Here is a 14,493-nt window from a genome sequence, read left to right as displayed (position 1 = left end):
TTGAAGCTGGCATGGGACATGGTACATGTATGTATTGTATACTCGATGCTCCATACCTAAGGTACCTATAGGTACTAAAGGTATGTAGGTAAGAAGAAAGAGAAGAAGAAGGATACCAGACTGGCAAGGAGTGGGCGGACATGAACATTGAACATTGGACATTGGATATTGGATATTGACATTGACCACCTCCCCCCCGTAAACCTCCTTTAAGCGTCCCGTCAACAGTAAGTCATTTCCCACCCGTGGGCCATGGGCTGTTGATGTTGAGAATCTAATACTACAAATCTGCTGGTTGACACACCCGAAGGCAGACCGAGGAGCCTCCAGCCAGACCAAATAGCATCAGGTCAGGCAAGATACGGACAAGGCTAACCTCCTAACCCCCCAACCCATTGCCCTTGGGACGATGGAGCAGGAGCAGAGCAGGACAGGCGGGACCGTTTCTCGATTCACTATTTAGAGAATATCCGTACTCCGTCCACAGTATCCGTATCCGTACATACTTATCAGACCGGCGAGACCGCAGACTCCACATGCAGATTGTTGGGCTTTGCACGATCATATTACTCCGTATGCCATAGCACAAATCCAGCACGGCGCATCCGCATCCCAGGAGGGACGAGGCCACCAATTAGCCCAACGCTAGATACCCTTCCGTAGCCAGCCACAGCCTGGTGATAGTCATTGTGGACTCATATCCATATATCCTCCGTACTCCGTACTCCGCACGTAGCTAAACGCTGTATCCGTACATACATCAGCATCACTATCACTTGCGGGAGGGTGAACTGGTTCGCCATTCGTCGTGGCTGTTCAGCATCTGGTTCTCCGGGTCGCCCAGCTTGGGTACATCGTCCTCCCCGTCTGACGCGAAGGCGTCATCATCATCCAGGATGGGATCCTCCTCTGAGATGGATGGCTTGGATGCTCCATTCTTGCTCTTGTCATGCTCATGCAGTGTGTCGTCTGCTGAAATTGAAATCCCCCGTCGTCCCCACCGGTTGGCCTTGGGTGGCTGCGCCGGGCCATTGGGCTCCTCAGGGCCGGCTTCCGCATCTTCCTCGCCTTCCTGCACGGCATGATTGATCACCCTGTCCACCAGCCAGCCCTTTCGCAGATCATCTGTATCCACCACTGTGCCTCCTCTGAGTTTGACCCGTTGTCTCGTCCAGTACACCCAGGCGAAATCGAGATAGAAGGCAGTCTGAACAATGCCGAAGATGACAGAAATAGCATCTGGTTTCGACGGGGTAAAGGTGCGGTAAATCCAATTGAGGAGGTAGAAGGCCCGATAAGAACCGAGGGTGACGAGGTAAAACGAGTCAATCACCGTGGGCACGGTGGTCTGCCGCAGGAGGAGGAGCTGGGGCAACACACAGACGGATTCGAGGATGATGGAGAATGTCCAGAGCACCTCGACGAATGTGGTAGCCCGCCAACCGTTGAAGATGAGCGACACCAGGGGAGCGGCAACCAGAGAGGCACCGGCTGCGTAGGCTCCCCATTTCCAGGCCTTTTCTCGCTCGCGTGTCCGCGCGTACACTCGGGTCATCAAAACGATGATGTAGATGGACGACCAAATGTAAAAGTTCTTGAGGATGAAATTCCACCAGGACAAGGACGGTCGGACCCAGAACAGGTCAAGGTATCGGGTGCAGAAGACGGCGATGTAGAGGATCTGGGTGATGAGGGAAACCCCTAGAAGGTATCAATCAGCTTAGGAAGTTGATGGCAGAACCACGAGACGTCTCGGTCTCACCTTCGGCACTCTGGTTGGAATGAATGGCATATATCAGAATGCATTTGGACGCCGTATGGGACACGTCGCCCAAGATGCGGAAGACGTTCATGTACATTGTTGCAGATCCAACATGGCCAGACAGCCACGTCGGGACTCAGAGCGTAAGATCCGTCGCAGGACGGAGATGGGTAGACGGGCAGATGGGCGAAGTAATCAGGCGGCTGCGACGTGAAGCAAAGAGAGGGATTGCAAGCATGAGGGAGAGCTGAGGATTGCAGCAGACCAAACACAAACCGGGACGTGGCCTGTATGTAGCATGTAGATGTAGCAGGGGGTTGAGGAGGCACCAGGAGGCTGCCTGAGGGTTTGTCGTGCAGCCTGGACTAGTGATTACAGTACGGAGTACGGAGTACGGTCACTATACCTGGCTATACAATAATTACACACGCCTCTGACCCTGCAACTGGAAGGAACGCGACTCGGACGCGGTGATGGTTGGTCTTGGCACCAGCAACTGCTGCTGAGGTACCTAATTGTAGTACTCTAGATGCATCATTTCACCAGGCACCTACCAGGCTACTATTACTCCTCTGTAGGCCTCCCTCTTCATCACTCTCGACTCTCTACTCCAGTTCAACGCCGCAAATCCCAGATTGAGTGTTGGTCCTGGGCAGAGGCCAGGAGCTAGATCGAGGGTCCTTAGCACATTGCAAAGAACAGAATGGATATCAACTCCTCACGGCAGCTCCATGGTGATCGCCCGATTCTCCTCGGCACACGGGGTCATCGACTCATAGATATTATATTGAAGCAGCAGGATCCGGCGAGTTAACACCCGTGGACTGCTGCTGGAACCTGAAGCCATCCGTGTCGAGGCCAGAGCATCGAGGCTTGAGATCCTCGAAAAGGATGAATATTGGTATTTGTCACGGGGATGGATAGTACTCTGTAGTAGTACACGATGGTTTGCCGTCTCCTCCTGACGGTTCCGACCCCTCGTCCTGACTCCAGGGGCTGTGAGGTGGTAGTTTATTCGAACCCGCGCTTAGAGTGTAGCGAACCACCTTGAGGCGACCCTTGGCCGGGTGGGCGGGGAGGCGCATGGCATCAGTGGATTTGGCTTGTGGTTGTGAGCCTGGCTGGCTGGCGGTCGCTTCATCCTTTTCGCCCCCAAATCGATGGCCACCACCGACGGGCGTCCTTTTGCTTTGACTGTCAAATCCAGTCTCAATGCGTTCTTCAGGACAGGCAACGCATCTTTCCACACGCTCAGCACACCCGTACGGCACGGTGCAGTCAGGTCAGTCCACGAGAAGACTCCTTCCGCCATGCCCGTGATCTAGAAAAGACGAACGATGATGGGTTGCATGTCACTTCCCTGCAAATGCAAGACCTTTGACGGTCAGGTCAACCGGAACATCCCAGAGCGTCCCGTCCATACTGAAGCTATTTGCCTCCAGGATTGGGCCCTGTCCAATGCCCTCTTCTGCAGTTCAGTAGCCTGGGAGTCCACCACACGAACAAGACGGCACAATAGATCACTCAACACATCTGGGGCCTCTAGCGAATGTCTGGGCGTTCCGGGACCTCTCCATACATTCTAACCTGCATAACCTCAGCCATCGACGAAGGTCGGCGGCACCATTGTTCGGCTCCTGAACATTCCTGGTCTATAATGTCGGGTCTCTTGTTGCCCGTCAACACTGGATGTGGTGCTGTTGGCCTCATGGTGGAGAAATAGCCGCTGGCAGGCTTCGGCGCTTGTTGAACCACCTCCACCCCTATCCAATTCGTCCATACAGACCCTAAGGCAGAGACGCAGCACTGTCGCAGGAAACGAAACTGGTGCTCGCCCCTCCATTTCGGAACATTTTACAGATGCACGCCGGCGAGATTCTGGATGCTGCCGGTGGGCTAAACTCTACCTGCCCCCTGTTCCAAGCCGGTTGATCGGCTGATCAGATGCCATGGAGGTTGAAGCAGCAAGATGGATTCAATAGCATCTGATGGCGTGGGCCATGACTTCAAGTCTCTCTCTCTATCTCTCTGTGGGCCGCAGGAAGAGGCGTCCGGGGGTGGTTGCAGTCGGCTCAAGGGTTCGGCTGTGTGCTCATCAAGTCTGCAGCCTCTATGGAGTCCCCTGCCTCTGCAAAGGTCACTATCCGGCATGCCGCACAGATTTTAGCTTGCCTGGCCCTCTAATGCAAGCCACTTGCAGCGGTACCAGCGGCTATTCATCCCCTCACACTGCTCGGAACATTCCAACTCATCCATGATTCCATGGGCCGAGCCCATAAGTCCCACATGGCAGAGGTCTGTATAAGGTCAGATAGCAGCAAAGCCAATATCGAATCTGCCTTCGCGTTTCGACAAGGCAGATCAGCCACCAACAGCCATTGCTTCTTCATTTCACATTTCCTTCCGAGGGAGAGAGGTGAACAAGGCCGGTATTTCTAGAACCACGTCTCGCTCTATGCCCTCCCTTGGGCTTCCGAGACTGGCAGGGACACTGCAATCTGCATCGTCAAGTCCACTACAGTACTCCTTGTCAAATGCAAAGTCTGCTCTGCAAGGCTCTGCTTCGGACCATTCTGTCTCGTCGATTTAGAGGGCATGTGCAATGGCGTCTCCAATCATGCCGTTACCTCTGGGTGAATCACCCTCGCGATCCTCGTCACGGCCTCGACGAGTCCCGAAGACTGCCAATGTCTCCAGGCGGGACAAGGTCCGACAAGGAAGGCTGATACGCTGCTGGACCGATGAAGAGGTTCGTGATCGCAGCCGGCATTCAATGACAGAAACGACTGACAGGTGGACAGGAAACCTTTCTTTTCCGAAGTCGAAACCAGAAACTACCCTACAGACACATTGCCAATCGGCTTGAAAAGTCGGAACTGGCTTGTCGCCTGCACTACCATCACATGATGGTGGGCCGAAAAGGGCATCGGGTTGATGAGGTGGAAGACGACGTGTCGGACGATGGCGCTGCCACTTCACCACCGAACATGCCAGCCAGAGTCCAAACACCCACGCTGCCGGATTCCCACGCTGCCGTGGCTTTGGAACCCAGGCCGGCCACAGCTGCTCCTCAGCTCTGTACGTTGCCGAGCTTTGACACCTTCCTCCGAGATACCTTCCATCGACGGAGTGTGTCGATGCCAGACGCTGTGACCGGTGCAGGCAACATGGTGCTGGAAGGCCAAAGAAGAAAAGAAACATATGTTCCTAGCAGCCCGAGGTCCGTCAAGACAGGATCTAGAACGTGGTTGCGCGAGGATGTGCGGCCGCCTCCACCATTCCCAGTGCGTGATGCCAGCAGCCCGCACGGTGCCGGAACTACCCCATACCGTATTCCACTGGGTCGATCTCCGGAGATACAATACGTGGAAGACTCCAAGACAAGCTATTTCAAGCCTGTCCCTTCCATCCAGTTTTGATCCTGTCCTGGTGCCATACCATACGGAAAGCACCGAGCGAGCCACACATAACACGCCAACTGCACGACTACACGATCACGATCACGATCACTCTTTTATTGCACTGTTGCACAGACAGGTGACTGCAGTCGCCTACAAATTTCCTTTCTGAGTGTGTGGCCTGAATCAATCTCGGCGTTTTGTTCTTCTCATGTTTATATTCACCCACATTCTACAGGAAGTCCTATATTTTCAACCTCGACCATGCGAAAGGCATAAGTCACTCGCGTGGTCCAGTCAACGTAAAGGACACATGTTTCTCAGGCTAGTGTCCTGCCAAAGGGGGTATCAGGATCAGCGAGAAGGGATGACAGCATATGAATTCGCGGAATTGTATCGCTGGGTTATAACCGAGCAACAAGGCCCAGTCCAGCCGCCTTGTGCTGACAAGTACTAGGTTCAACGCGGCCGCATGGTCAGTAAGGGACATGGAACTTCCTATTCGGGGCTTGACGATGTGTCTGCTCGGTAGATCTCAGAGAACAACTGGTCGGAAACAGGAGAAGTGGATGAAAAATGAATGGCATCTGTATTCAAATGTGCACACTCTATTCCGTAGGGGGAGGCTCTTGGGGCAGCATGGCATGCACATGCAGGCGCAAAAATATACATGACAATCCAGCTCTCATTCCTACGACAGCGCCAAAGATGGATGTATGAGGCCTGTGTATAGGTACCTAAGGATTGTTCTGTAGTGTTACCCAGCGTGCTACCTTGGCTCATTCGACGGTCGGGATTAAGAGTATACTCCGTACTCTGGACAGAGTATACGGATGATATACGGACGATATACGGACGATAGGACGATACACGGACGAAGAGATGAAAAGAGATGAGAAGAATCATATAAAACCCAGACCTCTTATACGGAGTCTGGCCGGCGTCGAGATACGCCATTTCAGGCTGGAATTGTTCCACAATTAGGATTCTCGCCTCGGCCAGTCCACCAACCAAGCGTGCTGGGGCTATGTCGTTGTCCCCGGTTCTCTGAACTGTTTACTGTAAGAAACCTAGCTCCCACCCACCGAGGTGCCACCTACGTACCACGTAGTATCCGTAGATGATATCCTAATCACATATACTCACTCTGTACGGAGTACGCACGGGTCTGATTACAAATGTAGGCCTTGAACGGCGACGGGCAGGAGGGCAAGACCGATGATGAGGCGTTGTTGCCTGGTATAGTAATACGGATTCCTAATGTCAGAAGTACAACTTGAGTGCATTAGGCACGTACCTGGTAGGTAATAATCTTAATCTATGCTGCACATTACAGTGCGTGACAAATCTCCTGGCTCTGTTGATGGTCCTAAAGGTATATATAACACACTGCCCCTCTGCCCTTTGAGTTCCGGGAACCGTGAATTCTGCGTTCAACTATCACGACTATATCAGAGACCAGGAGAGATAGTAACGTCTGGACCGGAGTCGACTGGATACTGTGCGTCATTGACAATTGATATTGCAACTTTCTGACTGACCTACCTCCTACCTAGTATACAAGTAACTATCTATACCTTACTGCTTGAGTCAGAGTCATTGACTATTGACCATTGACGACTGTGCTATTGTCTATCGAGCAATGGCGTCTCACAATCCCATCGCCGTGGTGTTTGGCTCCGCGCCCACCGGCAACAGAGAACCATGGATCTCCGAGGACTACTTGAACCAGACCTTCGCGACGCTCGAGGCTCACAAGGTCAAGAAACTCGACACGGCCCAGCTATACGGCAACTCGGAGCAGCGGCTTGGCGAGCTCAAGGCCGGCGACCGCTTCGTCATCGACACCAAGTGGACAGGCGGCTGGGTGCCCGGTTCTGCGAATAAGGAAAGCATTGTGTCGTCGGCGAAGGAAAGCCTGCGGAAACTGGGCGTTGAGCAAGTCGACATTTTCTACATCCACTCCCCGGATGCGCAGACCCCGCTGGAAGAGACACTGGAGGCGGTCAACGAGGTGTACAAGACTGGCGCATTCAAGCGATTCGGCCTGTCCAACTTTCCCGCCGACGAGGTGCAAAAGGCCTACGACATCGCCAAAGCCCATGGCTGGGTCCTGCCCACCGTCTACCAGGGCAACTATAACCCCGTGGCACGCAAGCAGGAGACCGTGCTGTTTCCCACACTGCGCAAGCTCGGAATCGCCTTCTACGCCTACAGCCCGCTCGCCGGCGGGTTCTTGACCAAGACCGTCCAGCAGGTCCGCGAAGGCGCGGGCCGCTTCACCGATAACCCCATCGGCAAAATATACGTCGATTTGTATGCGCGACCGTCCCTGCTCGATGCGTTGGAGAAGTGGGCTCAGATCGCCGAGGATGAGGGTGTTTCCCGTGCAGAGCTTGCTTATCGCTGGGTCGCGTCCAACTCGCCCCTCAAGCCTGAGTATGGCGATGCGATTATTGTCGGCGCCAGCTCGGTCCAACAGCTCGATCAGACTCTGGGAGGGATTGAGAAGGGAGGCTTGAGTGACAAGGCGTCGCGGGCTATTGATGAGATCTGGGAGCAGGTCAAGCATGAGGCTCCGCTGGACAATTTCTCTAAATGATCGGAGAAGATACTAGTTAGTGGACGTGAGTATTGGGACTCGGTAGATACTATATGGAGAGAAAGACGTGGCAGCTTCATACATGCATTACCTTGTCCAGGACTCACGTAGCGATATAATGCTGCCTTGATCGAACTTTGGCTACCTACCTAGTCGGTAGCTGTCATGGATGACAATATACCGGGCCACACAGCGACGAGCCCAGCCTGAGGGTCATTTTCACCAAGCACTGGATGAGCATGGCCACAGTACGACGATATCACCGGCAGTAGAAATGAAGATGTCGCAGGCAGCCTCAAATTGGAACTGCGAGTCCGCAGCCTGGTCTTATCGATAGTAGACTTCTTGGCACCAGCGACCCTCGAATCCGAGTCTCGCGGGCAGTATTGAGCACTCGACGGCCTGGCCCTCCGAAGCCTCTTAAGCCCTGCGCTTACTGACAAGCGCCCACAACCGTTTGCTTCGATCACCACCACCACCACCTCCTCTCCTCGATTCCGTAGATTGATTTGTGTTTGAATTACCTTCAAATCCGGCGTGAGCTTGCTCAGATCAGACGTCCATTCACGACAGAAATGAAGGATTGATTCCTCCCTGGAGCGTTTGCATTCCACCGTCCCTGGCCCGCGGTCCGAGAAGCGCCTGAGCGATCATGCGTATCAGGACCCTTGGCCCACGATGCGACTCCTGACCGTCCTCCAGCTTACCCTCCCTTGGATCTGGCTTTCGGAAGCCGGAGCGATCGAGAAGCGTCGACAAGAACGCCATGCCGGCAGTGTGGCTCTTCCTCTCAGCCAGAAAGGGCTGATAACCGACACAAGAGAGGGGAATGCTACCGGAACATGGAGGTTGGATCTCCCGACAGTCCTTCGCGACATGTTGGACGCGCTAGAAGTGATGCAAGACACATATTTTGACATCTTTACCGGGACGTGGCCTGATGCCATTGATTGGACTGCGGCTGTCATCGGTACTCATGTCTCGGCCACTCTGGCGAGCATCGTTTCCTCACTCGATGCCTCCTCCGCGTCGACCTGCTCCGAGATGCTGTCATGGCAGAATATCATCGATCGGTATTATGCCCACACGTCTGCCTTTTATTTTGGCGAAAATGCATTCTCGTTGCGAAACCAAGCCTATGATGACATGCTTTGGGTGGTTCTCGGCTGGCTCGAGAACCTGAAATTTGCCGAAATGTACTCCTTGAAGCATTGGGACTTCCTCGAGTCTGGAAGACAACACACTTCGGGAGACGGGTGGCACGGGCTGCAAATCATCCCCATGGCCGCACACCGCGCGCGCATCTTCTACGACTTGGCCTCTGTTGGCTGGGACGAATCTCTCTGCGGCGGAGGCATGAACTGGAATCCTTACCTGACGCCCTACAAAAACGCAATCACAAACGAACTGTTTGCAGCTGCCAGCATTGGCATGTATCTCTATTTTCCCGGGGACAACAGCACCTCGCCATATATGACGCAAGGTATGCAGGGTTCCGTCAAACCCCACGATCCAGTGTTTCTGGAGAATGCCGTCAAAAGCTACAAGTGGTTCATGGAGAGCCACATGCGAGACTGGAGGTCAGGACTCTACCAGGATGGGTTCCACATCACCGGCTGGCGGCGATACCCTAACGGGACTATCAACCCGGGCACCGGAAACTGTGATGAGCTCAATCCCATGGTATTTACATATAACCAAGGCGTCATCCTGTCTGCGAGCCGTGGCCTCTGGCTGGCTACAGGTGCCAAAAGCTATCTTGATGACGGCCATGACCTGGTGCAGGCTGTCATGCGCGCCACTGGCTGGCCTGATTCAGACGCTTCGTGGAGAGGGTTGGGACGAGGCGGAGTCATGGAGGAATTCTGCGACCACCACGGCTATTGCAGCCAAAATGGCCAGACCTTCAAAGGCATCTTCTTCCATCACTTCTCGGAATTCTGTAAGCCCCTGTGGCCGCAAGAGCAAGCATTCCTGGCCACGGATGGAAGAGCAGGCTTGGACCGAGATGTCTACCAGGACCACCTCTCGCGCTGCTCTGCGTACGACAAGTGGGTGGCCCATAACGCGGCAGCAGCGGTGGCCACGAAGGATTCCAATGGCCGCTTCGGAATGTGGTGGACATTTGGCGACTTGGACAACAAGACGATGACCGAGGTACGGGAGACGACTGTTCTCCCGGCCGGTGCTGATGACTATGTCAACCCTAGACCCGACGATTGGCCTGGTCAACCGATCACCCCCGACGACTGCAATGATCGAGGACGCGGGCGAACCGTGGAGACCCAAAGTGGAGGGTTAGCAGTGTTACGGGCGCTGTGGAACTGGGAAGTCCATTTGAGGCCGATATCTGCTGACAATGGCAATGTCTGAGCCAAGCGGTGTATAGATCACGTATATCCGGAATTCGTCTAAGCTTTGCTCAATTTGAAGCTTTGCTCATGTCTCGTTGCCAGCCTAGAGTGGCGAACATAGACTGTCTGCGACTGACCATCCACAGTTGTTGTACAGTAACCGATTTATGTCAGTGAAACCAGCGACTGCCTGGCGACTTCTTTCATGCAAGCTTATTACAAACCTAGGTAGTCACTGGTGGCTGCCACCTTGATGCACACCCGTTGAGTTGACGTTGCTAGGAGGCTGGCTGACGAGTTCCTTCGCTCTGTTTCAACCAAATCCTCAGCGAAAGCCTTGGTCCTCGAAGATAAGGGCTGCATCGATTTGACAACTTGCAATATTACCGCAGAAGCTGAGAAGATAGTAAATATACTGTTTCTTGAGGTATTCGGAATCCTCAGAAGAAGACGTGGTGCCAGTATTCTTCGGACCAATAGGAGTGGCCCAGGCTCCAAGCAGGCAGCCAAGACGCAGCTACTGTATCCGTACTCGCGTACTCCGTATATCACGGAGACATGGTCAGGACGAGATTTGACCAGGGTTCATCATCATCCATATCCGCATCCGTATCCATCACCAAACCCCCCCAGGACCACCGTTGGCGTGGCAGTCTCTCCGTACACTACACTCATATCTACACTCTCATAAATACACTCTCATATCGGCCTCGAACGACGACTCCTGCCAGAGAAGCTATTATATCCATCATCCATCCTCAATCTGCTTGATGTCCTAGGGAAGCTTGGCCCTGCATTGCTCACTTACATACTCCTACTGCCATGAGATCTCTAGCCGCATTCTGAGCGCCAGGGAGCGTGGAGACTCAAAGCTGTGATGCTCCGCACCCCGGACCCTAAACCCTCATCCCCTCGAATAAAACCGTGTCCCCGAGGCTGAGGCTGGTACGGAGTACTCGTATCGGACTAAGGCAAGGAAGATCCGGCAGTGGATGTGGATTATTGGCTTCCATTAAACTGGTAGTTCTTCCAATCTCGACCTCGACCGGGGCGTGCAAGGCTGTCGCAGTCACCCCCCTTACAGACCCCTACGATCAGCATCATTGGTCAACTTGGTCAACTTACCCCGGGCGTGCAAGGCTGTTGCTGTTCTTCCGATTTCGATCAGGGCATGCAAGGCTGTTGCAGTCATCCCGCTCTTGACCGGGCCGTGCAAGGCTGTCGCAGTCATCTCGCTCTTGACCGGGCCGTGCAAGGCTGTCTGCCCTCTACAATCAACAAAGTCATCCCCTTACAGACCCCTACAATCAGCATCAGTGGTCAACTTACCCGGGTTCAGGGTCGCAATGAATCTGTCCAAGCCGTCGGACAATGTTGCCCCTCGCCGAACACAATTCTCCAGTTGCGACGGTTGTCGCGGTTCGCGGCTTGCCTGTGATGCCGTGCGCGTGGGCCTCGAGCCTGGCAAGCCGGGCGAGTCGGGCTCCTGCTCCAGGTGTATCCGTCGAGGGCAAAAGTGCACGTTTGAGGTACGTTTCTGACCCTGACCCTGACCCTGACCCTGACCCTGACCCTGACCCGGAGTCGTCTGCGCCCTGCGCCCTGCGTCCTTCATCCTGCATCCTGTATCCTGGCGCTGATACGGTTTACTTTGTCAGTGGATCAAGACAGTCAAGAGACCGGCTACAAGACCTCGTCGCGCCAGCCGGGCTGCGCCAGCTCCGGCGGGCCAGTCACAGGCCTCGTCATCTTCGCCGGAAAGCGTGGCTGCTGGACACGCTACTCGAATACTCACGACCTCGCCCGAACCTCACATTCAGCGTTCGCCAGAATGCTATCGGTAGGCGGCTTCAAGTGGCCCGGACGCTCTTCTTGTCTGTACTGATCGCACTGTAGAGAGCTAGCATCCCAATCCCAATCACCAGCTGCCATACTACACCCACCTCGGGCGAGCTCAAGACCAGGCTCCTTGGAAGATGCCATGGCCAGGGTAGGTGGCTCCCTCGAGCGAATCTTCGAAAGCTGCTATGAGAACGTCTTCGGCTTCTGGATGGGCCGGCACTGTTGTCCACTTGTGTATGATGCATGAACACCTGGCCCCCAGTCCAGCGAGCGCAATGACTGATAAGCCTAGTGCCGATCTGGATTCCGATATTATCCTGCGCCCGACGCGATTGTTCACTGAACTGGATGCCTGCATTGCCGAAGATCGGGAAGCAGGCCAGTCACATGTCGGTTCATCAATGTCGCCCAGCCCCAGCCGACAGGAGCTGGACCGCCAGATCGATGTATCGCTCCGCCACGCCATCCGGAGCTTCGCGGCGCGATGGCTCCATCTTGTGCCACAGGCGGAACCGTTTGTGCCGCCGCACCAATGTATTGTCCGGGAGCTCTGGCGAGCCTCTCGAAGGGATATGCTCAAGGTGATCAACCGAGTGTCTTACCGGTCTGTCTTGACATTGTTCCTCTTCGGACTCACTCCGATTCCCGTGGGCGTGTCGGAAGAAGAAGAAATGGACGGACTGACCGGCCAGATCTGTGTGCAAACCGCCCTTCAGCAGGTGCAGAGACTGCGCGAGCGACAGCGGAACTACCAATTCAACGGCAGCAAAGTGTCCCTAGGACCGGACGTGTCCATGTCCATGTCGTCGAGCCCGGCACCCACCCCCAGCTCGAACATCACTAGCACTTTCCTCAGCGCCGAAAGCCGGGCTTACTGGGGAGCGTTGATTTTCGACACGTCGGCCTCGTTGACCCTCAACTTCCGGTCGTCCCTCACCTCTGGCCTGCACGGCGTCGGGACCGAGTCGTCGTGGCAAGCGCTCAAGATGGGCGCCGGCTCGTTCCACACGCGAACTGAGGAGTGGCGCCGAGGAAGCGTCGAGTTGACCGAGGACATGGTGAAACAGGTCATTGCCGCCGCCTCAGCCGGCAACTTGTATCTGTTGAAGATGATTGCCGTGCTGAAAGAGGCACTGCGGGAAGGCTATGAAGAGAAAAAGCTGGCGGGAGCCTGGACATGTGCCCTCGAGGCCTTGGACATGTTCAAAGTCACCTTCTTGCCACTCTTGCGTCTCTGTCAACGCCGTCTGCGCTTCCTCGGCCAGGTGGAACGACTCAACTGGTACGAGCTGATGCTCCATCATTTTCTGGGCATCTTGCTCTTGATCGACGGCATCGAGGCCGCCGACCGATCCGACCTGTTGTCGCAACTGACCGAGACAAGAGCCGACGCCGAACGGGAAATACTCAACACGCTGCAGTTTGGGTTGGACAGCACTTATTTGGTGCATGGAGTGCACCACACCAACACCGTGACCAACACCGTGACCAACACCAACACCAACACCAATACCTCCACCAATACCTCCACCAATTCTCTGTTGGGCAACAATCCTCTCTCGGGCAATACCGACACCAATCCTCTGTTGGGCAATACCAACACCAATCCTCTGTCGGGCGTACAGAGTACTAACACCAATACCAACACCAACACCAATCCTCTGTCGGGTGCACTGGGCAACTTTGCTCTCTCGAGATCCTCAGTCCTGTCCGCTTCGTTTGTCGCCATCGACCCGTTCCCGCATCACGTGGTTGCCGCCGTTCAGCTCATGCACAAGGTCGTCAGCAGAGAGTACGACCAGAGGCGAATCACCCTGGACACGTGTCAGCGTCTCACCTCGACGCTGCTCCAAGCCTTGGAACATGCGCCTCAGACCTCCAAGTCGGTCGATGCCGCTCGACAAGAACTCTCCGGCGAGCTGGAGATTCTGATGTCAGGGAGACGCCGCTAGCATACGTACGCGCAGATGCAGACGGAGCGTCGACAAGAACTCTCCCGATCGCATGCGCACATGCAGACGGACCGTCTGCCTGATATCAGAATCTAGTTCGCTGGAGGTGGTTCGATGCCGGGGGGGGAGGGAATTCTATGTCTTGAATGTGAACAGGAATCCATATCTTGAATGATGAATAGGAATCCTGTCAAATCTTAGGCGGCATCCCCAGCCTTGTCCTTTAACCAGAAGGCTGGTTTAGGCTATACTATACTATATAGCATGCGCTCACCCTGCGACCCGTTGATAGAGAGCAGGGAACATTTCATCCTTCAAACCTTTGACACTTGAATGATGAATATCAATCCATGTTTTTAATGATGAATAGGAATCCATGTTTTGAATAATGAATACCGTGCGTGCCTGAATACTATGTGTGCCTGAATACTATGTGTGCCTGAATACTATGTATGTCTGAATACTGTATATGCCTAAATACTGTATGTGCCTGAATACTAACTTGCAAACCCAGTGCTCGGAGTGCACGGATATCAATCTTCATCTCCGTGCTTACCGTGGCTTTCTGATTTGCATCTGCGAA

General features: G+C 54.3%; 5 protein-coding genes across 5 annotated transcripts; 4 read left to right on the top strand and 1 right to left on the bottom strand.

Moving 5' to 3' along the window:
• Positions 1–772: 772 nt before the first annotated feature.
• On the bottom strand, positions 773–1,859 carry A1O3_04191 (uncharacterized protein; the record flags this gene model as incomplete). The annotated part of the gene is made up of 2 exons (XM_007734321.1): positions 773–1,701; positions 1,763–1,859. The coding sequence occupies 2 exons, from the start codon at positions 1,857–1,859 to the stop codon at positions 773–775; spliced, it is 1,026 nt and encodes a 341-aa protein (XP_007732511.1).
• Positions 1,860–4,379: 2,520 nt separating this feature from the next.
• A1O3_04190 (uncharacterized protein) lies at positions 4,380–5,181 on the top strand (the record flags this gene model as incomplete). The annotated part of the gene is made up of 2 exons (XM_007734320.1): positions 4,380–4,511; positions 4,564–5,181. The coding sequence occupies 2 exons, from the start codon at positions 4,380–4,382 to the stop codon at positions 5,179–5,181; spliced, it is 750 nt and encodes a 249-aa protein (XP_007732510.1).
• Positions 5,182–6,802: 1,621 nt separating this feature from the next.
• A1O3_04189 (alcohol dehydrogenase) lies at positions 6,803–7,762 on the top strand (the record flags this gene model as incomplete). The annotated part of the gene is made up of 1 exon (XM_007734319.1): positions 6,803–7,762. The coding sequence occupies one exon, from the start codon at positions 6,803–6,805 to the stop codon at positions 7,760–7,762; it is 960 nt and encodes a 319-aa protein (XP_007732509.1).
• Positions 7,763–8,440: 678 nt separating this feature from the next.
• Positions 8,441–10,135, top strand: A1O3_04188 (uncharacterized protein; the record flags this gene model as incomplete). The annotated part of the gene is made up of 1 exon (XM_007734318.1): positions 8,441–10,135. One exon carries the CDS (start codon positions 8,441–8,443, stop codon positions 10,133–10,135), a length of 1,695 nt encoding a protein of 564 aa, XP_007732508.1.
• A 2,098-nt stretch (positions 10,136–12,233) lies between these two features.
• Positions 12,234–13,910, top strand: A1O3_04187 (uncharacterized protein; the record flags this gene model as incomplete). The annotated part of the gene is made up of 1 exon (XM_007734317.1): positions 12,234–13,910. The coding sequence occupies one exon, from the start codon at positions 12,234–12,236 to the stop codon at positions 13,908–13,910; it is 1,677 nt and encodes a 558-aa protein (XP_007732507.1).
• Between the last annotated feature and the right edge of the window lie 583 nt (positions 13,911–14,493).

This window comes from Capronia epimyces (assembly GCF_000585565.1).
Source record: "Capronia epimyces CBS 606.96 chromosome Unknown aczIQ-supercont1.3, whole genome shotgun sequence".
Taxonomy (NCBI): domain Eukaryota; kingdom Fungi; phylum Ascomycota; class Eurotiomycetes; order Chaetothyriales; family Herpotrichiellaceae; genus Capronia; species Capronia epimyces.
This window is presented reverse-complemented; position numbering and strand designations above follow the sequence as displayed.